Below are 25618 nucleotides of genomic sequence, written 5' to 3'. Positions count from 1 at the left end.
TGCCCGTGTAGTCCCAGCTACTTGCGAGGCTGAAGTGGGAGGATCACTTGAGCCTACGGAGGTTGAGGCTGGAGTGAGCTGTGACTGCACCACTGTACTCCAGCCTGGGCAACAGAGTGAGACCCTCTCTCCAAAACAAAACAAAAAAAACAAAACAAAAAACACACAGAGGAGGATGGAAGTCCTTGGGAGGAATAGGAGCAACAAGAAAGTTTGTTTGGGTCCTGGGTTCTCCTGTCTCCAGAAAGGACATACCCGGGCTGTAAGGCAGGAGCTGAGAGGATGGTATCTGAGCACTAGGGCCTTTGTTACCTGTAATTGGAGACAGAGAGAACAATTGGGGAATGACAGTCAAACCCGAGAACCCCGAGACATAGATGTTTATGGTTTAGGGTCAAACAGGGACATTTTATTTAACCAGACGTAATTGCCTCTCTGGCTAACCAGACTCCACTCCAGCTCCTTACCCAGAGAAGGAGAGTGAAGGCCTGACTACGACAGGGCCCAGAGCCCAGGCCAGCCTCCACTTTGTCCACAGCCAGCTGTAGGAATTCATCCAGCTGCTGCCCTAAAAAGCAGAGAGGAAATGCTGACATAAAGGCTACACATTTTCCCTTTAACAATGAAGGATGCAAATCACTTAAGTGCAGAGCTCCCTGAGAAGCTGTTAGAAAGGGAAAATATCATTTTTGCCTGCAGACAAAATGATTGGACACCTGCATAAGAGCCTGGTATTCTCATAATATAGAGGTGCTGCCATTTGAAAAGAGAGAGTCATCTACTTCCAATAAAGAATTATCCACACTAGCCCCACTGTAGGGAGTAGGACGGCAGAACTAGACTCTTTGTGCTCCCTTCTCTTCTTAGGTACTATAAAGCTCTGCCCAAATGCGGTCTTGACACTTTTCCCACGGGCAGTCCCAGGACAGTGCTTCAGCAGTTGAAGCCCTATTAATATTATTAGCAAGCTCCTTTTAAAAAGAGAATGAGTACTGAGCTATAAGATTTCATGGGTAGTTGATTCTGGGAGGCTCCTTACACAGTCTGATCTCAGTACCTGCAGGGTGCTTGTTGAGGAGTCCTGCAAAGCACTTGGCAGCAGCGGTAGAAGAAAAGGGGCAGCTGTGGCAGCAGCTCAGTTCCAAAAGCTCCCGCATGAGTTGGTTCAGCTGAGGGATTTCCACCTACAGAAAACCTGGCCATGTAATGGACCCAGAGAACACTTGAACTCCAAGAGAACCAGTACATAGTGGCAGCAGGGACCGGGACGGATGAGAACTAACTTCTCTGGTGGGGGAAGTAAAACATCAGCTTAGCCTGTGGCAAATTTCAGCCCAGAGTTACCTTGTCAAGGTTAAATAACAGTACTTCCCAAGTGTGCTCACTTACATTTCGAGGCAGGGAGCAGACAAAGGCCATAAGCAGTGCAATCAGCCGCCTCTGCCCTGAGGAGCCATCCTATAAAGGAAGGAGAGCCCAATCGAGCCTGCCAGCAATAGGCTTGTCTGCCCCTCTACCCATTCCAGATTAGCCCTAAAAAAAAAAACCAGCTTGAAGGATGTAAGTTCTAAGACTGTTACCTGGAATGGCTGGAATCTGCTCGAGAAGCTGTTTTCAGGCAGAAAGGAGACGTTGCCATCCAAGAAGAGGGGCACAATGTATGTGACGCTCTGGGCAGCTAACCTGGGAGCAGAGTACTAGGTATGACCAAGGAGCTAGGATTCTAAAGCAGCCCTCTCCTCCACAGACGTGCTTTTCAACCTGGGGTTCGAATTAGGATCACCACTTCAATGGGACGTGCCCTGATCATTCATGCATTGAACAAATATTAATTTGGCACATACTATGTGCCAGTAATCATTTCCATTCAGGTTCCCATCTGGGAAGTCAAGGTATATTTTAAAATGCTCTATAGGTAATTCTTAGGCACATCTGCGGCTAAGAACCACTGGCCCATGGCTTCCCACCCTCATAGTCTATGGTGTTACGAGCCCCTTCCTTTTGTTTTGTCAACAAAACTTACAAGACAATTAACTGCACCCACATTTACATATAGGTAAAAGGACAGCTGACAAGGCAGCTACTTGTTGCTTCTTCCCAAGAATGCTATCCTTCTCCCTGGGTTCAAGCCATATCCATGATTACACTTACTCGGGGCTCAGGTGGGTTGTAGCAGTGCCAATGACAGACACCATGGCAGCCAACACCTCATCCTCCAACAGTACTTTTCTCAGAACTGAGGGCTCCTTCTCTGCAAAACACACACACATGCACACAATCACAAGACCATGACGGGTTCAAGAAATGAATGATTGGGTTCTGTCAGCATCACTGACGCTGGGGCTTGACTCTAGCCATGACAGCAGTTCTTAATCTGGCCTCTGGTAGTGCTGTAGTCCTGAGAATCAGCAGGGCATCAGAAACAGGAGTGGTCTGACCTTGGGCCACAGAGCGCTCTTGAGAACTCTGCACAGTGCTTAGACTAGGCCAACAGTGGGAAAGAGGGATAGCTAAGATGAACATTCTTAACATAAGAAATAGAAATGTTGTCCCTGGTGTCCATGGAGATGCAAGGAAAAAAAAAAAGTATTGTTGGTCTCTGAAAAAATTAAAAACATGGATTTATCTTCATGGGTCCTTATTATTTATAGCAACTGTCATACACTGAGTACTTCCTGTGTGGCAGGTACTATATGCTATCTTATTTAATCCTTACCAACTACCCTGTGAAACAGTAATTTTTTTTTTTTTTTTTTTTTTTTTGAGACAGGAACAGGATCTCGCTCTCTCACCCAGGCTCGAGTGCAGAGGCACAATCATGCCTCACTGCAGCCTTGAACTCCTGGGCTCAGGTGATCCTCCCACCTCAGCCTCTTGAGCAGCTGGGACTATAGGTGTGCACCACTATGTCTGACTATTTGTAGAAACAGGGTCCCCTGTGTTGCTGAGGCTGGTCTCAAACTCCTGGACTCAAGTGATCCTCCCATCTTGGCCTCCTGAAGTGCTGGGATTACAGGTGTGAACCATGGCGCCAGCCTAGACGGTACTCTTTATCTCCATCTTACAAGTGAGGAAACTGAAGCTTGGAAAGGCTGAATATCTTCACCTAAGTTAGCAAGTGGTAGAGTTGAGGATAAAACCCAACCAGGTGGGCTTGACTCCAGAGTCCAATTCTAAGTAAACTAATCACATAGCACTTCAAGGAGAAAAGGTGTGCATTCTTTTGAATGTTGCTAACACTAGTGGATTTTGGTTCCTGCCATTGGTCAGGGTGGCACCCTTTGCTATGAAGTGAAATCTCACTCTGAGGACAAAGGATTCAAAATAAACCTCTGATAGTACAAAACACAGTACCACCAATACCCACAGGGTGGTGCTGTTCAACACCAGCAGAGGGCAGAGTTCCCAAAGGCCAGGAAGGAGAGGTGGAAAGTTACCTGGCATAGAGGCCTGCACAGCCAAGGCAAGCAGGCAAGGTATAGCTGTCTGGTGGAAATACCAGCAGCTCTCGGGGTCCTGCTGACATTTTTCTGCCATCTGTTTGAGGCTCTGACAGACAGCAATAACGTCACTGGATTGTGCAACCATATTCCCTGTTGATGAGAAAGTGTTCTCTGTAAGGTTTGCTTAAAAGCACTTTCAGGTGTTTCCAATACACCGCAGATGAGAGGAACAAAGGTGAGTGACTGAAGAGACCAAGAGTGCCTTATTAAAAAGCTGAGTCACTTTATTCTCCTGGCTGTTCTTTCTGATCTATTCAGACTTCATCGTTGAGACTTGCTCTGTCCCAGGCTCTGCAGCAGAAGCACTTGTATATATTCTCTCCTTATTTTTCATAACAACCTTAGAAGTATCATTTCCCTCACTCTATAGAGAAGGACATGGAGGCACAATGAAATAAATGATCAGTGGCTTTTCCAGGGTCACAGGAAGTGCAAAGTCAGGAATCAAGCCCAAGTTATAATCCAAGTCTAGTATTCATTCTACTATGTAACAGCTGCTGGATCAACCACAGTAGGCCTGAATCTACCCACAGGGCAGGCTGCTGTCACTTTTGCATTGGAGCAGTGCTTAAACTCAATGGTCTACAAGTTACCAGGGGACACTGTCAAAATGCAGATTCTGATCAGTGAGGGCCTGAGATTCTGCACTTCTAACAAGCTCCTAGATGACGCCCATGCTGCTGGTTAACAGACCATCTTTTGAGCACCACGGCCTTAGGGTAATGCCTCTCAATTCTGACCCCACATGAAAATTACCTAGGTACTCTTTTTTTTTTTTTTGGAGACAGGGCTTCATTCCTGTTGCCCAGATCAGGCTGGAGTGCAATGGAGTGATCTCGGCTTGCTCCATCCTCTGCCTCCCGGGCTCAAAGTGATTCTCCTGCCTTAGCCTCCCAAGTAGCTGGGACTACAGGTGCATGCCACTGCTCCTGGCTAATTTTTGTATTTTTTGTAGAGATGCGGTTTCACCATGTTGCACCGGCTGGTCAGGTCTCAAACTCTTGAGCTCAAGTGATCCATCAGCCTTGGCCTCCCAAAGTGCTGGGATTACAGGCGTGAGCCACCACACCCAGCCAGGCACTTTTTTTTTTTTTGAGATGGAGTCTCACCCTGTTTGCCCAGGCTTGAGTGCAATGCCCAGGCTTGAGTGCAACGGCACGATCTTGGCTCACTGCAACCTCCGCCTCCCAGGTTCAAACGATTATCTTGCCTTAGCCTCCTGAGTAGCTGGGATTACAGGCCCCTGCCACCACACCCAGATAATTTTTAGTAGAGACGGGATTGCACCATGTTGGCCAGGCTGGTCTCGAACTCCTGACCTTGTGATCCACCCACCTCAGCCTCCCAAAGTGCTGGGATTATAGGCGTGAGCCACTGCGCCCAACCCTTTTTTTCTTTTGAGATAGAGTTTCACTCTATCGCTCAGGCTGGAGTGCAGTGGTGTAATCTTAGCTCACTGCAACCTCCGCCTCGTGGGTTCAAGAGATTCTCCTGCCTCAGCCTCCCCAGTAGCTGGGATTACAGGTGCATGCCACCATGCCCAGCTAATTTTTTGTATTTTTAGTAGAGACGCGTTTCTCCATGTTGGCTGAGTTGGTCTCAAATTCCTGACCTCAAGTGATCTGCTGGCCTCGGCCTCCCAAAGTGCTGAGATTACATGCATAAGCAGTGGCTCTGGCTGGGTACTCTTAATAGTACTGTTGCCCAAGTTCCATCCCTCCTCAGAGGCCGATTCAGTTGGACGCAGGCGTCAGTATTTTTTTTTTCTTTTAAAAGAGTTGATTCTGTTACTCTTATGTATAGCTACAGCTCAAACCACTGCCTTAGAGACTACAGCTCCCCATTCAGCCCAGTCCCTTGGTGGTTATTCCTAGTAGTTACCTCTGTTCACCTGCCAGAGATGCTGCAGCAGCAGAGGCAGTGTCTCCTTGACGATGCTGGGATGTGTTGATACAGCTGACAAGGCTTGCAGACAGCACAGATGCCGGGAGCATTGGGTGGGCTCATCTCCTTTAGTCAAATTTGACTCCCCTGAAAGCAACCCATGAGACAAAGGTTCACTGTGTGATAGCAAGCACGAAGGCCCCAAAGCCTTGCTGGGAAGGGATGGGCCACAGAGGATTAAAGACACATACCTACACGCAGCTCTTCAGCGAGCTTGGGTACGAGGTGGCTGCTGAAGGCCACCGGGTAGAGAGCAGCCAGGGTTCCTGATGCTTCCAGTGCTGCCACCCTGCTGGAGGCGCAAAGCAGATAAGCACTGGCTGAGCCTGGGCTCACAGCTAACTTGCCTAGGTCTGATATTAGGCAGATTCAGGAGTGTGAGCTCCCAACGCCTCCTTGCTAAAGAGCAGAACTCAAGTACCTACACCACTGAGTTGGACAAGGCTTCTTAAAGCCTAAGAAGAGAGCAGTCCTACATCTCTCCAACTGGTTAGCAGCCAGAGCCTAACACAGAGCTCACCTCCCCTAAGGAGAGCCAAGGGTCAGAAGCACAGAGCTCTGGTCCTAGCTTGATCTGTTGCTGCCAGTACAGAGGCAGGGAACAGCTTGCTCTATATCTCACTGTTTTAAACTCTCACCAACTCTGGGAATCCTCCTTCAGGAAGCTCAGTCTGTATAGGTGACCCACTGCCAGCTCCAAGTCCTCAGAAGATAGGAGATCTGTAGTTAGAAGGGAACATGAATCTCATCTTCTTCCCCTGCAGCCATCACAACCCTTCCAAGCTCTTATTACAAATCCCAAATCATCCAGAGTTGCAGTGAGAAGAGGACAGTAAGGCTGCTTTTCACCAAGGCAGCCTTACAAGAAAAGGACCAATATTTTCCTCTTCTTTCCCTTAAGATGTACCTGGCTGGGCACCCAAGACTGTGAGTGTATGGATGCCAACAAGCTGAAGCTGGGTGCTGGGGTCTGTTAGGGCCATGAATACCAGTGAGCACAGCTGGTCCTTGAAGCCATTCAGAGGCCTTTGATCTAGGGAGAGACAGAGGCCAGGTTAGAAGGAAGCCACTACATTCCATAGCCCTGACTAAGCTGTGATACACAGCCAACCTGGGGTAGATTTTTTTTTGAGACGAGGTCTCTGTTGCCCAGGCTGGAGTGCAGTCGCGCAATCTACGCTTACTGCAGCCTCTGCCTCCCAGGTTCAAGCTATTCTCCTGCCTCAGCCTCCCGAGTAGCTGGAATTACAGGTATGTGCCAACAGCCCTGGCTAATTTTTGTATTTTTAGTAGAGACAGGGTTTCACCATATTGGCCAGGCTGGTCTTGAACTCCTGACCTCAAGTTTTCCGCCTGCCTTAGCCTACCAAAGTGCTGGGATTATAGGTGTGAGCCACCATGCCCCGCCTCCTGGGGCAGATTTAAAGAGCTTAATCCATTGGGTATCCAGGAAGCACACTGAGAAAAATAAACAGATCTCATCCATCTCATCTGTTAAGTGTTCTCTTGTGCCACAACCTCAAAATAGGACCATTGTTCTAGACTACTTTTCCACAGCACTCTTTGCCCTGCTATCCTTTATATAGGCTGCAGTGTTCAACAGTCCCCAGAGCACTGCAATGGAAGGCAACCTCACCTTTGTCTTCATAGCTCCATTTCTGCTGCAGCTTCAAGAAACCCAGGAGCATTTCAAGGATTGTCCGCCGCTGGCTGCTCTGTAATGTTTCAAGGGGTACTGGAGTCAAAGAATATTTTAAAGGATTTCAATCCTGCTACTCTGGATGTAGGGAGAATCCTTTCTTTCTTCCAAGAGATGGGGGTTTTGCTATGCCACAGCCAGGCTGGAATACAGTAGCATGCTTATAGCTCACTGCAGCCCCGACCTCCTAGGTTCAAGTGATTCTCTCGCCTCAGCCTCTTGAGTAGCTGGGACTACAGATGCGTGCCACCTTATCCAGGTAATATAAATTTTTTTTTTTTTTTTTGTAGAGATGTGGTCTTGCCTTGTTGCCCAAGCTGGTCTTTAAATCCTAGCCTCAAGCGATTCTCCTGCCTTAGCCTCCTAAAGTGCTGGGATTATAGGCATGAACCAGCATGTCCTGCTTGGCTAATAAAAAATAATTATTTTTTTTTTTAGAGATGGGATCTCACTTTGTTGCCCAGGCTGATCTCGAACTCCTGGCTTCAAACAATCCTCCTGTCTTGAGAGAATGTTCCTTTTATGTATGAGACAGGGAAAAAGTGAGTAAGGGAAGCAGCAGCAGCAGCTAATGGGAGCAAAACCCAAGGTCTACTATGTTGGCCCAAGCTAAAACTTAGCTCACTCTCTGAGAAAGGGAACCTAGCACACAGGTCCCATCATTTCCCCCAAAGATTCTGCTCCCTTACCTGACTGTGCTTGTAGAACTGTTCCAGCAGTAAAGGCAGTACATTGCTAGTGATAGAGTCACAGGCCCGGGCAGATGCACCTGCAGCTGCCTGCAAGAGCTTGGCACTAGGCCACACCAGTTTCATGTCCGGTTCACACAGGTGGTGCCTGCAGTCTAGAGAAGCAGCACATCACAGGGCTGGGGAGGAGGCCAAATGGTGCCTGACTCCTCTACAGTCCACAGAGGTTGGAGACTGAGACCCATGACAGTTTGCAAGCAGTTAACACTCAAATTGTTTTCAATTCAAAGTAGGGCTATCACCCCCAAATCACCAAATATGTTGGGGCTAAACAATAAAGGTCACTGGCCCTTAAGGAATGCCATTTGTTCTTTTTTTAGAGATGGAGTTTTGCTCTCGTTGCCCAGGCTGGAGTACAGTGGCGCAATCTCAGCTCACTGCAACCTCTGCCTTTTCAAGCGATTCTCCTGCCTCAGCCTCCCAAGTAGCTGGGATTACAGGCATCCACCACCACACCCGGCTAATTTTTGTATTTTTAGTAGAGACGAGGTTTCACCATGTTGGCTAGGCTGGTCTTTAACTTCTGACCTCAGGCAATCCACCCGCCTTGGCCTCCTAAAGTGCAGGGATTGCAGGCGTGAGCCACCGCACCCATGCAAGGAATGTCATTTCTATTGTGCTCACTCCCCTTCCTGGCTGCCACGGCCCCATTACCCTGTAGAATGTTGCTAAGGAAGGCGTCAAGGAGGTCCTCAGCATCAGCCCTCAGCACAGAGCGAGACAAACACGCAGTCAGGGAGTGGAGGGCCGCCAGGCCCTCTGCTTCCACCCGCTCACTTGCCGTCTGGAACACCTGTCAGGTAGGGATCCCATGGCTACTGAGGTGAGCCTGCACCAGATGAGACCCCACCAATCCACTGCCTATTTCCTTGTTGGAGAGGGGAGTGAGAACCTCTAGGACACAGAAATGGAAATTAACACCCCAACTGAGTGTTTTCTCAATTGGTGTGTTCTTATTAAGTCCTTAGTCACACTCAGGACAGAGACACATACTTTCTGAGAAACAGAAAGCCAACTCTGAGCAGTGGCTCTGCTCACCTTTCTATTCACCATGGTGCCAGAGGCACCATGACCTGCACTCCTTGCCACAGAAGGACAAGAAGTGGGTAATGTGCAAAGGTGATCAGCTGCTCTTACCAAGCAGCTGACCATCACACAGGGACTCTCTCTCTTGTCATTCAACTAGAATTATGTCCCCCTACTTGCCTCCTGAATAACCAGGCATTATACCTTGGCCCTGGGGATGACAGAGGGAAAAGGACAGGATGTATTATTTCCCCTCATGCCTGACAATTGAGAGTTAACAGTAGTGAGTTTATCTGAGTGACACTCACCTCTCTGCGGATAGAAGCCCAAAGGCTGGGGAGGAAGTCCTTCAGTTCCTTCTGTCCATACACAGCACAGCAAGCATTCTGCCAAGGAAACCGCTGCTATCAGTTATGTACACACACAGACACCCTAGGATGTGCAGGTACCTCAGCATAATGGCACCTGAAGGAGCCCTGGTCTCAGCAGAAAAACCGGTTAAGATTTTTAACAGTCCTACTCAGGGAACAGAGAAGTAGGAGATTACCCTGGTTGATAAAATAGAAGCCTAAAGAGGGAGTCCTGGTCAGCCTTTCCTCAGTTACTATGGGATAAGACACGACAATATGCAGCTAGGGGCTTCAGGTCGACACAAAGGCCCAAATCCTGGGTATCCTCTTCTGAGGCCCATGAACTGTTCCTTGGCTATCCAAGAATCTGTATCCTTTAGTACCCCTAACTTGTCAAAAGGTAGCTGGGTCCTGCAAGGAGAAAAATCACTCACCAGAGTCTGTAGAGAATCCAACTTGGCACTCAGAACCTCAGAATCCACTTTCTCAATCAACAGGGGCAGCAGAAACTGTGAGACAGAAGGAAGATCTGAAGCCTGAGATAGGTGGTGTGTCAGTCACATCAAGGTCAACCATGTCCTTGCCATCAGTCCTCAAAAGCAGGTACTACATCAAGGAGCTGTACTCAAGTCAGGAGCTATGATTGTAAGCTAACCTTCCTGCCAAGCAGTGACCAGAGCACCACTACCTCAAAAACAGGCAAGTTGACAAAGTTACAGGATTTTAAGACAGCACCATATAGGGATTGGGTTTATTTTATTTTTTTATGTAGCGGGGATGAGGTCTCCCTATGTTGCCCAGGCTGGATTTGAACTCCTGGGTTTAAGTGATCCTTTCCACTCAGACTCCTCCGAGTAGCTGGAACTATAGGTGTGCACCACTGAATCCAGCTCTGGACTATGAAGAGATGGTAAAGTTTTCTACATCGAAGGTCTGAAGATACCTGCCACACAAGACACTTGCAGGGTGTCATGCCCTAAAATGTATACCAGATCTTTTTTTCTCCATGCTTTTACTGCTCTTTCTTTTTTTTTTTTTTTGGCCTCTCAGCACTTATTTCTACCAGAAGCTAACTTACTTTTTTTTTTTTCCATTTTTTTAATCAATTTTTTTTTTTTGGCACACAAAACAATAAACATTTTCTAAAAATACATACAAACAAAAAGATGCATATCAAACATATTAGGAAGGTTGAACATGGGAAGACGGGGAATAGAAATGGGGGGTGGGAATTAAAGAAAATAAATGAGAGAGGGACTTTGTATGGATCAATGATAATAACTCAATCCTCTATTTGACAAAGAAGAAGGAGAAGGAAGAGGAAGAAAAAGAAAGTGGGATAACGGATCAGAAAGGGAGGAAAATAGAAAAAATTAGAGTATGACTCCAGGGTAGACCTGTTTTGTTGTTGCTGGGTTGGTTGGTTGGTTGGTTTGTCAGTTGTATTTTTCATATGTTTCGCCATGTTGGCCAGGCTGGTCTCGAACTCCTAGCCTCAAGTGATCAACCCGCCTCGGCCCCCTAGAGTGCTGGGACTACAGGCGTGAGCCACCACGTCCAGCCCCCACATTGCGTCTGGCCTCCGTGGTAGACCTCCCAGATGGGGCGGCTGGGAAGAGGCACTCCCCACATCCCAGACGGGGCGGCCAGGCAGAGGTGCTCCTCACTTCCCAGACGGGGCGGCCGGGCAGAGGCGCTCCTCACATCCTTCAGAGCCTTCTATGGGCAGAGGCTATATACCCTAACCTTGACTAGACTCACCTCAGCGAATCGTGGTGTAGAAGCCAGCACAGCGCGAAGACTCAGGATGAGGTCTTCTCTCTGGATACCATGGGGATCATTAGGTGGCTGGAAAAGGGAGAAGGGCTGTGGGTTTGTGTAACATTTCAGACCACCTTGAACACAGGCTCGAACCTGGTAACCCTGCAGAACAGGGTGATACTCATACCCAATCAGGGAAGATAGTAAGATAATGAGGCCCCAGCAAGAAGACATGCTTGATCTTAGGTATTCCTTGGGAACTTTTGTCTTTAGGCATTTTTAAAAATCTGATTACACATTTTCTATCATTTCACCACTCAGAAATAAGCATGCTTAACTTTCTGGTGTATTCCTTTCTTCTCTGATATATACAGTTACTATGTGCTAGCATATACTGTTTCCATATAAAAAAAAAAAAAATATATATATATATATATATATACTTAAAAATAATCATTTTGTGCATTTGGTTTTTAATTTTTTTCACTTAACACATTAAAAACATTTTTATGGTATTATTCTTTCATAGCATTAGTTTTAGTGCCTATGATTTCATTTTGTGGTTGTACCAGTTTATCTAAATAATTCCTTGTTGATGGACATTTCCATTTTTTTCACCCTTATAAAAAGCTGTAATTCTGCCGGGTGTGGTGGCTCACGCTTGTAATCCCAGTATTTTGGGAGGCAGAGGCGGGTGGATCATGAGGTCAGGAGATCGAGACCACGGTGAAACCCTGTCTTTACTAAAAATACAAAAAATTAGCCGGGCGTGGTGGCGGGCGCCTGTAGTCCCAGCTACTCGGAGAGGCTGAGGCAGGAGAATGGCATGAACCCGGGAGGTGGAGCTTGCAGTGAGCCGAGATCACCACTGCACTCCAGCCTGGGTGACAGAGCGAGACTCCGTCTCAAAAAAAAAAAAAAAAAAAAAAAAGAAAACATAAATCAGGTTTTCCTTTTCCTCTCTGCAAACTCCACCAAAAACATAGTAAAAGAAAGGATTTACTATTTTTTTTTTTTTGAGACAGAGTTTCACTCTGTCACCCATGCTGGATTGCAGTGGCTTAATCCTGGCTCACTGCAACCTCTACCTCCTAGGTTCAAGTGATTCTCATGTCTCAGCCTCCCAAGTAGCTGGGGTTACAGGCGCGCCAACACACCCGGCTAATTTTTATATATTTTTTGTAGACATGAGGGGTTTCATCATGTTGGCCAGGCTGGTCTGGAACTCCTGATCTCGAATGATCCACCCGCCACAGCCTCCTGAAGTGCTGGGATTACAGGCGTTAAGCACTGCACCTGGCCTGGTTTCTGTTTTCATGACTGGACTTTGATAGAAAAGATAAAACTGTGGAATTATCTTATAAAGTAACAAAAAGACAGAGGTACAAAATAGAAAACAAAAGGTCAGAAAATCAGAGGTCCAACAAAAGATTAATGAGAGTTCCAAACTGAAGGAACAGAGAAAACAGAGGGGAAGAAATCATCAATTAAAGAATTCAAGAAAAATTTACAGGACTAATGGACATGAGTTACCAGACTGACAGGGCCTACTAAGTACCCAACACAGTGCATGAAATAGACCAATACTAAGGCACATCACTGTGAAGTTTCAATATATTGGGGTGAACCAAACATCAGTTTTTAGAGAGGAAGAAAAAAATGGTAAATACAAAAGTTTATGAAACAGAAGAAATTCAGACTTCTCCACAGCAAATGAAAACTAGATAACTAGGCTTATTTATTTACTTGAGATGGAGTTTTGCTCTTGTTACACAAGCTGGAGTGCAATGGCACGATCTTGGCTCACTGCAGCCTCTGCCTCCAGGATTCAAGCGATTCTCCTGCCTGTCTCCCGAGTAGCTGGGATTACAGGCACACGCCACCATGCCCAGCTAATTTTTTTGTATTTTTAGTAGAAATGGGGTTTCACCATGTTAGCCAGGCTGGTCTCGAACTCCTGACCTCGGGTGATCCGCCTGCCTTGGCCTTTCAAGGTGTTGAGGTTACAGGCGTGAGCCACCACGCCCAGCCAATAACTATATTTAAATGTAGCAATGCCTTCAAAATCTTAGGAGAAAATAATTTCCATTTTTTTTTTTTTTTTTTTTTTTTGGTGACTGAGTCTGGGCCTGTCTTCCAGGCTGGAGTGCAGAGGCATGATCTTGGCTCAGTGCAACCTCTGCCTCCCCAGTCCAAGCCATCCTCCCACCTCCGCCTTCTGAGTAGCAGGGGCTACAGACTCGACCACCACGCCCAGTTAATTTTTGTATTTCTTATAGACAAGGTTTTGCCATGGTGCCCACGCTGGTCTTGAACTCCTGAGCTCAAGCAATCCACCTGTCTCAGCCTCCCAAAGTACTGGGATTACAAGTGCCAGTTACTGCACCTGGCCTCTTTCTCAGGTGCAATCATAGTGCACTACAGCCTCAAACTCCTGGCCTCAAGTGATTGTTCTGCCTCAGCCTCACAAGTAGCTGGGACTGCAGACATGTGCAACTGCATCCAGCTAGAATTCCCTTTTTATTTATTTATTTATTTATTTTTGAGATGGAGCTTCACTCTTGTTGCCTAGGCTGGAGTGCAATGGCACGATCTTGGCTCACTGTAACCTCCGCCTCCCAGGTTCAAGCAATTCTCCTGCCTCAGCCTCCCAAGTAGCTGGGATTACAGGCGCCTGCCACCACGCCTGGCTAATTTTTGTATTTCTAGTAGAGACGGGATTCCACCACGTTGGTCAGGCTAGTCTCGAACTCCTGACATCAAGTGATCCACCCGCCTCGGCCTCCTAAAGTGCTTGGATTACAGGTGTGAGCCACTGCGCCAAGCCTAGAATTTCTACTCTTGAATTACATACCCATACTGTCAAAAATGAGAGAAAAGATTGAAGACATTTTAGGCTTACAAATCTAAAAAATTCTCACTTCTTCATACATTCTCTCAGGAAAATACTAAAGGAAGTACACCACCAAACTGAGGGGGTAAACCACAAAATGAGGAATATGTGAACTCAGGAAACAGGAGATCTGATCCAAGAAAAAGGATAAGGGAATCTAGGATGACGGTGAAGGAAGATCCAATATCTACTCTGCATTAGGAGTAAAAATCAACCTGTTGACATTGTCTGGCTAAGAATGGTTTTAACATTTTTAATGTTTGAAACAAACCAAAAGAATATCTTGTGACAAGTGAAAATTCAAAGTTTAGTGTTGATAACAAAAGTTTTATTGGGATATAGCTACTGTAATTGTTCCTGTGTCTAAGGCCGTTTTTGTGTGTAACAGCAGAGTTGAGGAGACCATATGACCCACAAAGCTACTGTCTGGCTTTTTATAGAAAAAGTTGGCCAGGCATGGTGGCTTATGCCTGTAATCCCAACACTTTGGGAAGTCGAGGCAGGTGGATGGCTTGAGCCCAGGAATTCATGACCAGCCTGGGCAACATGGCAAAATCCTGTCTCTACAGAAAAATACAACAATTAGTCGGGAGTAGTGTCGTGTGCCTATAGTTCCAGCTACTCGGGAGGCAGGTGGAAGAGGATCACCAGAGTACCAGAGTCCAGGCAGGTGGAGGCTGCAGTGAGCTGTGATGGTGCCACTACACTCCAGCCTGCCTCAAAAAAAAAAAAAAAAAAAAAAAAGGAAAGAAAAAGTTTGCCAACCTCTTCTTAGAGTGAGCGTATGAGCATAGTGAAGAAACTGAACCTTAAACTCATCAGATCCAATATGATGGCACACAATACTGATTTGTGGCTGGATATGTGGCTCATACGTGTAATCCCAGCACTTTGGGAGGCCAAGGCAGGTAGATCAGTTGAGGTGAGGAGTTCGAGACCAACCTGGACAACATGGCAAAACCCCATCTCTACTAAAAAATATAAAAAAAAAATTAGTCGGGCATGGTGGCACGTACTGTAATCCCAGCTATTCAGGTGGCTGAGAAACAACAATCACTTGAACCCAGGAGGCAGGGGTTGCAGTGAGCAAGGATTGTGTTACTGCACTCCAGCCTGGGCAACAGAGTGAGACCCTGTCTCAAAAACAAAACAAAACAGAACAGAACCAACAACAATAAAAACCCTGATTTATAAGACAATAAAGAATATTTGGTTTTTTTTTGGTTTTTTTTTGTTTTTTTTTGAGATGGAGTCTCGCTCTGTCGCCCAGGCTGGAGTGCAGTGGCACAATCTTGGCTCACTGCAAGCTCCGCCTCCCGGGTTCACGCCATTCTCCTGCCTCAGCTTCTCCGAGTAGCTGGGACTATAGGCGCCCGCCACCACGCCCGGCTAATTTTTTCTATTTTTTAGTAGAGACGGGGTTTCACCGTGGTCTCGATCTCCTGACCTCGTGATCCACCCGCCTCGGCCTCCCAAAGTGCTGGGATTACAAGCGTGAGCCACTGCGCCCGGCCTATAATGAATATTTGTAACTCAAATAGTTACACTAAAGCCAAGTGCCTCTGTTTTAATTACTATCTTGATAAGAGCTTTCTGCTTCTGATAGACTGCAGTGCAGAACAACATACAAAAATCTGCTTGAATGACAGAAACCTTCCTAATATTATCTATAAGTTTATTTTGCCTAGATTATCTCTGTGAAAATAAAACAGCTGTGAACAGTGATTGTTTCTAATGGGAAAATGGACAGTAGCAGTAAAGGGGTATGAAAGAAGTTTAATTATCTACCCTTTAAATGCTGAATCATGCTCATTGTATAACCTTTGAAAAAAATGGATGAAATACTGTTCCTCTCCCCCAAATTATAAATGCACATATTCTTTGACCTAGCAATTTCTTTTAGGAATTTATTCTATCATTATACCCATATGCATGAAAGTTGTAGCACTGCTCATAACAGCAAAAGATTAGCAACAATCCACAGAGGACTAGTGAAATTAATTCGTTATTTGTGGCCAAAGGAATATTATGCAGCCATAAAGAATGAAAGAGCTAACTTATATACTGACATGGAACACTCTCCAAGACATAGTGTTCAGTGAAAAAAGTACAGGAGAAGAGTGTGTGTGTGTGTGTGTGTGTGTGTGTGTGCGCGCACGTGTGTGTATGCCCGCATGTGCACACACTATGATTTTAGGGGGGTGGTGTTAAAGCATTTGCTTACATATAATGAAAAAGCTCTGTAAAGATACAAACATAACTGATAACTTGGCTGATTAAGGAGAAAAAAAGATGGTAGGGAGATTTCTCACCCTTTTGCACTTTGAATCATGTGAATGAATTATCTTTTCAAAACCAACACAAAACACAAAATAAAACAAAGTAAAGGCTGGGCATGGTGGCCCACACCTGTAATCCCAGCACTTTGGGAGGCTGAGGCAGTTGGATCACGAAGTCAGGGGTTCAAGACCAGCCTGGTCAAGATGGTGAAACCCCATTTCTACTAAAAATACAAAAAAAATTAGCCGGGCATGGTGGTGGGCGCCTGTAATCTCAGCTACTTGGGAGGCCAAGGCAGAGAATTGCTTGAACCCAGGAGGCAGAGGTTGCAGTGAGTCGAGATCGCACCACTGCACTCCAGCCTGGGCGACACAGCGAGACTCCGTCTTAGAAAAGCAAAAACCAAACCAAAACAAAACAAAAAAACACACAAAAAAACCAAGTAAAAACAGAAGAATGTGGTAGCTGAACCAGGATCTTTCAAGATTTCAAGGGTATAGGGTTAGAATAAGCATTCTGATTATGAAAGAGATGAAAAGATTCATTTCAGGAGAGAGGTGGTCCCCAGTAACATAATGTCAACTGAAATAAGCTGGTAAGAAATTCCCTACAGCAAAGATGGTGGTGTCATTGTAAAGGAAGTGAGAGTCAATATGCTGTTTGGCATGCTACAGTAGAATGCCTTTTATTTCTTTCAAACCACTAATGCTTGCAGCACACACACCCACACAGTGATTAAACTCTTGAGTATTTGGCAGTAGAAGGGAACTCAACTGCAGAGTGGGAGGAAGGCCCAAGAGGGTCAGAGCAAATACCTTCTGTACACTGTGCACAATTGTGCCTTCTTTGTTTTGTCACTTTGTTTCTATAGCCTGAGATGCCCTGTGCAACTCCAGAATCATATCTTATGCATCCCTCACAAACCAGCTGAAATCCTATCTTAACTGTGAAGTCAGTTCCTGCCTACTCTAGCTCACACTGAACTCTTGTCTTCTCTGAACAGCTATAGCACTACTCATTTTCCTACCTAATCTCTTATTGTTACTTAAATGTTTCAGCCTTCAAGGGCAGGGACAGTGTTTTGCAATCCTGTAGCCTTTAGCACTAAATACAGTGTTAAGGGGCTGAAGAATTCCCTCAAATACATGCTGTTTTGAATCATTCCTCATATGTCAAATGCTTTTCCACTTCCTAATTTATTAAAATATAAAATAATGAGGGCAGGGATGTCTATTTTGGTGACCTGTACCCTCAGTGCCCAGAACAGGGCTTGGCACATAGCAGATACTCAACAAATATATCATCAATCAATGAAGGTGCTACTTACAGGGGTAAAATCGATAGGGAAATAACAGGATGTCACTTCAAACAACTCTTCCACAAAGGGTCCTGTGGCAACAGAGAAAAAATGAGGTTGGTTTATCAGCTTCATTCTTCTGATAAAGCTCCAATGAGCTAATCATGGCTACCACGATATACCCAGGCTATAGTCCCTGGAGATGAGGTCATGGACGATGCGGAAGGCCACCAGAAGATTACGGGGATCCTTTTCCCCATCCATCACCTGGATGAAGCCAAAGGTGAAGTCAGCTCCTAGGCTCTTTAGCTCTGGGAAGGAGAGAATAAGGTTACTATACTGTCCCACAGCACAGAAAGTGTGGGCTTTCTCCTAGCCTGTGTTCTCCCTCTGCTATCACTGCCTCCCCTTTCTCTTCAGGCCTGACCCTTTTTCCATTCCAAGAAAGTACTCAGTGAAGAGATGTGCAACAATATACACACTGCTGTGGAGGTAAGAATTTAAAACACTGGCTCAAACAAACTCTACCCTTTCTTTACTTCACTGGGGAGGGAGCGGACCCCTGCTTTCCCTTTATCATTCTCTCTCAGGATACCAGCTCTTCTATATAACCCCAGGTAAAATGAGTCCTACTAATAGGGGAAAAAGTAGGATGTGCTTGCTTTTGACATTTCCCAGAAAGCTCTGCCTCTTACCTTCTTCCCGGGTTCGCATAAAATTGGTGATTATATCGTAGACTGTATGTCGGTCCACCTGTGGCAGGGACTTGGCGGTGGGGGAGAAAGAAGTGAAGAAAATGCTCAAAAAATACCTCAGCTGACACAGCTAGTTCCTGCTTCATAATCTCTAAGTGAACAGTGCTCTTTATACCAGCATAAAATCAATCTAAGAGAAACTACAGAGAAAGGGTATGGCCATTGACTCAGCAGCACAGCAGTGGTGCCAATAATTCAAACCTGCCTGATGGATGGATGCCTTACTTTCTGTAGGTATAAGAGGACACAGGTCAGATCTAACGGCATGCACCCCTCTCCTTGTCCAATAACAAAGATGAGCATATAAACATGCTGAAGAAGAGCATATAAACATTCACAAGATCCAAAAGAATTCAGAACTTAGAAGGCAATCATTTTTGCTGTTGAATCCCAGTTATGTCAAGGGGTGGAGACAGAGGAGAATACCAACATGACTGTTATCCCTCACCTGTACATGCACTTCCTGGAAGATGGCTTTAAGCACAGAAACAGCCAACCCTGGGGGCAGGGCCACACACAGGCTCTGGGGGAGAGGAGAAGGTATGTGAACACTGAGGGAACTGCAGCATGGCCTCCAAGACACAACCCTACAACAGGCCTAATTAGCTACTCTAAGAATCACAGCATCCTGGTTGAGGAAGAAGCACTAATAGTGAGAATCTTTCTCAAGCTGATGAGTTCTCTGCAGCTCTTTCCAGCTGGCTCTGGTTTCCAGTCCCCCAAAGTACACTTTTACTCTCTAGAGGGAAAACGGAAGTAGAGCTGGTAACACTAATTTAGTCCCACACTTGGGCACCTGCTCCTCAGCATGTGAACCATCACACCAAAAGTGCAAGGAGAGAACTAGACAAGGGCTCCCTTGAACAAAGTTATGTAATGAAATGAAGGAGAACTCACAAGTGCCTTCAAACCCTGCAGGACAGATGGGATCACAAGATGATGGTCCTTCAGCCGGTTCTCATAGAACAGTATCAGGTGTACCACTGCACAAACCAGATTCAGCCATTAGTTGACATAGGCACAAGAAGGGCCCAACAGCTTTGCTCCTTCCCTAAGTCTGTAACAGTTGTTTCTGTTTGGGTTCCACTACAAATTTTCTCTTTCACCAAGAGACATGTCCTATGCCCTCCCATTTGAATGTAGACACCTGATCAGTCGGGAAAATAGGGGAACATTTCTTAATATCCATTCTCATACAGGTCCACAGTAAAACCCATTCTCGGCCCAAAACTGCCTTTCTACAGATCTAGAGTTCACAATTTTTTTCCTAAAGGGTCAGACAGTAAATATTATAGGCTTACAGGGTATGGTCTCTATCCCAACTACTCAATTCTGCTGTTTTAACAAAAAAGTAGCATAGAAAACAGGGAAATAAATGAGTGTAGCTATGTTCCAATAAAACTTTATAAAAACAGGTGTATGATGTGTTTAAATGTGTGACATCTTATAAATTATTTTTTCTGTGTATATATTTTTAAATTTATATAGATGATATTATACTAAACACAAACACCCACACACATATACCCCCAAACAAGCTGTAGGTTGGGCATGTGGTGCTTTTCTATAGGGAGGATGAGGTGGGAGGATCATTTAAGCCCAGGGGTTTAAGGCCAGCCTGAGCAATACAGTGAGACCCTGTCTCCAAAAAACAAACAAAAGGGGTTCCCTCTCTCGGCTTTGGAGCCCTCCCTCCCTCTGCCTCTATACAGGGAAGATTCTTCCTTCTCCCTTCCTTCTTGCCCCTTCTTGCCTATTAAACTCTCCGCTACTTAAAACCGCTTCATGTGTGTCGGTGTCGTTTTATCTAAACCAGCATGAGGACCAAGAACCCTGGCGTTCCTCCACTCATTGGAGCCATATCATTTTGGTGTGTTGGCTGGGAAAGGAAATTCGTTCATCAGACTGAAGCAATCAAACTCCAAATGGTACTGTAAACTGAACCACACATCAACACACCATTCTTCTGGGGACCCTTAGATCGACCCCAGGAGGAGCCCTTGCTGCTGTTCCCCATTCCATGCCCCTTTTAAGTAGGAAGTAGCCAGAAGGAGTCATCGCCTCAAACCCCCTAACAGTAGTTAGTGTGGCATCTCTACAGAGGGGAATGTTGTAGGAGTTATTAAGGAATTATTTTAGGCAGATAGAGAGGAAAAGGGGTCCTTGGGAAGTTTTCATTTTTAAAAGCATCTCCAGAAAAGTTTCTTGTAAAGCCCTGGCAATTAGTGCCAGGCCACAACCTTTGATATGCAAATGAAAGCCATTAGGAACTGGGTCCACCCAAATATGGCGATTCCCATGGCCTTCCTGCCCTTTCCCCACATGTTCCTGGCAACATGGCCGCCCCCACATATCCCCACATGTGTAGAATATCATGGTGCCCTGCATTTGCATATTAAAAGCTAGGGTAGGAGGGCCAGTTTTTTTGCCGGCTATGTGAATGACATGCCTAGTCAAACCAATCCCCCGAGCCCTATGCAAATCAGACACCGCCTCCTCCAGCTTCTGGATATATTACCTAGCTGGTATCTGTGGCAGGCGGAGTTCCCTCTCTTGGCTTTGGAGCCCCGCTCTGTCTCTGTACAGGGGAGCTTCTTCCTTCTCCCTTCCTTCTTGCCCCTTCTTGCCTATTAAACTCTCTGCTCCTTAAAACCAAAAAAACCAAAAAACAAAACAAACAAGGCTATAGTTTGCCTACCCCTGCTATACAAGATAAATAAGTTGTTGGCCTTTTTCCCCTCAGGACCTGAAAGCATGCTGATATGTCATTACTTTTCCTCTTTACCTATGAAATACTGCTGTGTTCATTTTACAGAGTGGGAAAAATACACTGAAAAAACAGTCTAAGGCTACATTTGAAATCCATCTGTCTCTTTTTTTGAGATGCAGTCCCGCTCTGTCATCCAGGCTGGAGTTCAGTGGCATGATCTCGGCTCACTGCAACTTCCATCTCCCAGATTCAAGCAATTCCTGCCTCAGCCTCCCGAGTAGCTGCAGGCGCCCGCCACTATGCCTGGCTAACGTTTTGTATTGAAATCCATGTGTCTTGTGTCTCAATTCTAATCATCTCTGCCACATATACCAGTGAGGAATGAAGACCTTGAATTAGTAGTTCATAGATACTTTAAGCCCACCCTCCCTGCCTGTAAAGTTGGCTTGAATAGACATGGGAGACCTGGGCTCAGCAACCCAGGAAGACATTCCTACTAGTGACACCAGTACCTTCCTTCTCCAGGAGCAAGGTGTGACAGTGGAATAGCACCTGTGACAAAAGCTGGATTCCTCGTGCCCGAGTTCGGGGTTCTGGATTCTCTAGAGAGGACCTGGGGGAAAACAGGATAGAGACAGCCTGCAATTACCCAGTTCAAATGTTTGAAGAAATAAATATTTTACATTAGTCACACTCACCCCCTGGGCATGGAAGCAGAGCCAAGCCCTGTTAAGAGTAAAAACAGCCCAAGAAGGTGTTCCTGAGGTAACGGCATTACAGATACCAGTAAGGACAGAAGGCTTAAGAGCGATCCTCAGACTGATGTGGCATCATTTAGAGGCACATGTGACACCAAGAGCCAACAGAGGTTTCTGCCTCCAGGTACCCCCAGCTTGGCACCTAATAAGCACTGTGCTTACTCTTTCTCCCCAGTGGTATGATTGTGACATTCCTCTGAAATACAGCTTAGCAGCTACCCACAGGGTTTGAGAGATGATTGGCAGCTGCAGCTTCCACCAAAACAAGGAGAATACGTGCATTTTTGTAAATTAATGCTAAGGAAAAAAAATTGCTCAGAATCACCACCAAGTTCCTAGGGTAAAAGAAAACATGAAAAACCAAAACTTTATAACTGGAAGGTCACAAAGTAAGATGGCCAGAATATAGCTTTAACTAGGTAGGATTACTGATATAGGAGAAGCTGGACTGAAGCAACAAGGAAGTGACTTATCCTCAAAATTGCTCTACGGAGATTATACTGAAACATACTAGAAATAATCTAAGCAGGAACAAGCAGAAAGTGGAAGAGTTCTGGCCATGACAGTTATATTGAACCTCAAGGGTAAGAGCGTATATAACTAAGAGTACGGGGACAAAAATAAGGTCACTCTTAACAGGATCCCCAGGATAAAAACTTGTAGAAAGGTTTCTACTCAGGAAGTAGAAAACTGTGCATTCAGGTTGGGTGTGGTGGCTCACACCTGTAATCCCAGAATTTTGGGAGACAGACGAGAGGATCACTTGAGCCCGGCAGTCGCAACCAGCCTGGGCAACATAGTGGGACCCTGTCTCTACAAAAAATACAAAAACTTAGCTGGGCATGGTGGCACAAGCCTGTAGTCCCAGTTACTTGGGAGGCTGAGGTGGGTGGATGGCTTGGGCCCAGGAGATCGAGGCTGCAGTGGGCCACGATCACTCCACTGCACTCTAGCCTGATTAACAGAGTGAGACCCTGTCTCAAAGAAAAAGAAAAAAAGAAAACTATGCATTTGGAGCATTTAAAAATGGAACAAGGCACACAAATGCTCATAGCAGCATTATTAGGAATAGCCAAAAAGTGGAAACAATCCAGATGTCCATCCACTGATAAATGATTAAATAAGATGCATATCCATAAAACGGGAATATTATTCAGCAAGAAAAGAAATGCAGAACAGATATGTGCTGCAACATGGATGAACCTTGAAAACATGCTAAGTGAAAGAAGCCGGCAACAAAGGTCACATGTGTGATTCCATTTATATGACATTTCCAGAGTAGGCAAATCCATAGAAGACAGAAAGTAGATTAGTGACTGCTGGGGGTTGGGAAGAAGGGGGAAGGGGAAATGACTGCTAATGGGCATGGGTTTCTTTCTGGAGTAATGAAAATGTCCTCCAATCTACTGTGCTGAGAATTGCACAAATCTGTAAAAATACTTTTACAAGCCACAAAATTGCACATTTTAAAATGGTGAACTTTATGATATGTGAATTATACATCAATAAGGCTGTGTGTGTGTGTGTGTGTATATATGTATTTTGCTTGTTTGTTTTTTGAGATGGAGTCTCGCTCTGTCGCCCAGGCTGGAGTGCAGTGGCGTGATCTCAGCTCACTGCAAGCTCCGCCTCACGGGTTCATGCCATTCTCCTGCCTCAGCCTCCCGAGTAGCTGGGACTACAGGCACCCGCCACCACACCTGGCTAATTTTTTGTATTTTTGGTAGAGACGGGGTTTCACCGTGTTAGCCAGGATGGTCTTGATCTCCTGACCTCATGATCCGCCCACCTTGGCCTCCCAAAGTGCTGGGATCACAGGCATGAGCCACCGCATCCGGCCTATATATATTTTTTGATGGGGGTCTCACTCTGTCACCTGGATTGGAATGCAGTGGCATGACCTGTTTACTGCAACCTCCATCTCCCAGACTCCAGTGATCCTCCCACCTCAGCCTTCCGGGTAGCTGGGACCACAGGCGCATACCACCACACCTATCTAATTTTTTGTATTTTTGGTAGAGACAGGGTTTCACCTTGTTACCCATGCTGGTCTTAAACTCCTGAGCTCAGGCAATCCACCTTCTTCGGCCTCTCAAAGTGCTGGGATTACAGGTATGAGCCACCGCACCCAGCCAATGCTGTATATTTTTTTTTTAGTGGATCAAGGCCACCACAATGTGAGTAGAAAGGCCAAATAGTCTGTTATGTGGGAGAAATGTGTAACAGTGACTTTGTTTTTTTAATTTCCCCCAATTTTCTAGTTTTGTTTTAGAAGACATGCTGTCACAATTAACAACTCTTACTAATAAGACTTGTCAATTTAAATAGTCTATACCAATTATGAAATATGAGGAAAGTAGGCATTAGACTACAAGCACATACTTCCTCTAAATGCTTAGAATCCCAAGCTATAACACTGCTTTATCAGCTGTTTCCCAAAGCCTTTTCTCCTAGTAGGGATCTGCAGCAGGGTCAGCCTCCTGGGAACTCCCCACACAGGGCCCACAGCTTGTTCCGAGTCAGGTCTAGGCAGGCTAGCATCCCATGGAGGTAGGTGGGTCTACAGATGCACAAAGGAATCAACAACAGCTGATGGCCTTCAACCACGTACCTCATCCCAAAGCTGTGGGCTGTGCCAGCAGTTGATGTGGCCTACAGGCTGTGTGCTCCCAAATACTAAAGACGCCTCAGCCAGATAGCATGAAAATTTTTTCAGGAGAAACAATTCAAACATATGGGCTTAGACTGAGGTATTAATATGGAAGGGGGCTGCTGGGCTACAGGACAAATTCAGGCTCCAGGAAAGCAGCAATGCGCAAAAGTAACTTTTCAGAATACACAGTCAGGGTTGGAGAAGAACATTCTATAGCAGAGGCTCTTACCCAAGGGCTTCCACAACTTGTAACACTGTATAGTTGCCAGATTTCACATCTGCAGGAAATAAAATAAATAAATATGAAAAAAAAAAAAAAACCCTACCAAAGGGTTGAATAACACTAATTATAATGTTTCCTGACTGCCCTAGGCTCTGTACCTGGGGGCCCACTATACTTGCCAAGAGCCCTCCTAGATAAGAAGCAGCATTGCTGTAACACTTCAAATATAGAAGCTTTATATAAGAATTGAAAAGAAAATAAATATATCATTTGTGAATGACATGAGCATATATCCTGAAAATCCAAGAGAAATTAAAAAATTACAAACAAAATAATTTGTTAAATTAGCTGGATACAAAATATTATGAAATTTAAAACCTTCATATATATACATATACACAATAGCCTGTAAAATGATATAAGGAAAAAGACCCTGTTTATAATAGTGAAAAAAGAAAAATGAAAAAACTACCTGGATATAAACTTTTTTCCTCATTTTTAAAAATCATGGTAAAATACACTACATAAAAACTTTTGTTTTGGCCAGGCACAGTGGCTCATGTCTGTAATCCCAGTACTTTGGGAGGCGAGGTGGGCAGATCACGAGGTCAGGAGATTGAGACCATCCTGGCTAACACGGTGAAACGCTGTCTCTATTAAAAATACAGAAAATTAGCCAGGCGTGGTGGCATGTGCCTGTCGTCCCAGCTACTGAGAAGGCTGAGGCAGGAGAATCGCTTGAACCCTGGAGTGCAGTGGTGTAATCACAGCCTCCCAGGCTCAGGTGATCCTCCCACCTCAGCCTCCCCACTAGCTGGGACCAAAGGCATGTGCCACTACCCCTGGCTAAGTATTTTGTATTTCTTTGTAGAGATGGGTTTCACCATATTGGTGGTCTTGAACTCCTGGGCTCAAATGATCCTCCCATCTCAGTCTCCCAAAGTGCTGGGATTACAGACGTGAGCCACTGCACCCAACCTAGACATAAACTTAATAAAAATATGTGAAAATCTGAAT

At 45.4% G+C, this 25618-nt stretch overlaps 1 protein-coding gene across 9 annotated transcripts in view; it reads right to left on the bottom strand.

Annotated features, from left to right (window-relative positions):
* MMS19 (MMS19 homolog, cytosolic iron-sulfur assembly component) overlaps window positions 1–25618 on the bottom strand; it is a 41658-nt gene that overhangs the window by 2117 nt on the left and 13923 nt on the right. Inside the window, exons 2-26 of one of the 9 annotated variants that reach the window (XM_032135176.2) lie at window positions 24608–24656; window positions 21472–21580; window positions 20776–20884; window positions 19155–19240; window positions 18706–18780; window positions 18198–18267; window positions 17685–17813; window positions 17533–17594; window positions 11033–11119; window positions 9706–9780; window positions 9230–9307; window positions 8550–8688; window positions 7836–7990; window positions 7084–7162; window positions 6355–6480; window positions 6086–6167; window positions 5639–5739; window positions 5385–5534; window positions 3438–3593; window positions 2152–2251; window positions 1581–1683; window positions 1390–1458; window positions 1058–1184; window positions 468–568; window positions 256–312 (exon numbers count right to left, since the gene is read on the bottom strand). In XM_032135176.2, coding sequence (XP_031991067.1) covers window positions 256–312; window positions 468–568; window positions 1058–1184; window positions 1390–1458; window positions 1581–1683; window positions 2152–2251; window positions 3438–3593; window positions 5385–5534; window positions 5639–5739; window positions 6086–6167; window positions 6355–6480; window positions 7084–7162; window positions 7836–7990; window positions 8550–8688; window positions 9230–9307; window positions 9706–9780; window positions 11033–11119; window positions 17533–17594; window positions 17685–17813; window positions 18198–18267; window positions 18706–18780; window positions 19155–19240; window positions 20776–20884; window positions 21472–21580; window positions 24608–24656 — 2474 coding nt within the window. Of the gene's footprint in view, window positions 1–255; window positions 313–467; window positions 569–1057; window positions 1185–1389; window positions 1459–1580; window positions 1684–2151; window positions 2252–3437; window positions 3594–5384; window positions 5535–5638; window positions 5740–6085; window positions 6168–6354; window positions 6481–7083; window positions 7163–7835; window positions 7991–8549; window positions 8689–9229; window positions 9308–9705; window positions 9781–11032; window positions 11120–17532; window positions 17595–17684; window positions 17814–18197; window positions 18268–18705; window positions 18781–19154; window positions 19241–20775; window positions 20903–21471; window positions 21581–24607; window positions 24663–25618 lie in introns of those variants that run through there. The other 8 variants (XM_058436125.1, XM_058436124.1, XM_032135168.2 and 5 more) reach the window with 8 other exon arrangements.

Source organism: Hylobates moloch, unplaced genomic scaffold (assembly GCF_009828535.3).
Source record: "Hylobates moloch isolate HMO894 unplaced genomic scaffold, HMol_V3 SCAFFOLD_3, whole genome shotgun sequence".
Lineage (NCBI taxonomy): Eukaryota > Metazoa > Chordata > Mammalia > Primates > Hylobatidae > Hylobates > Hylobates moloch.
The sequence above is the reverse complement of the archived record's forward strand: the minus strand, read 5'-3'. Positions and strand labels throughout refer to the sequence as shown.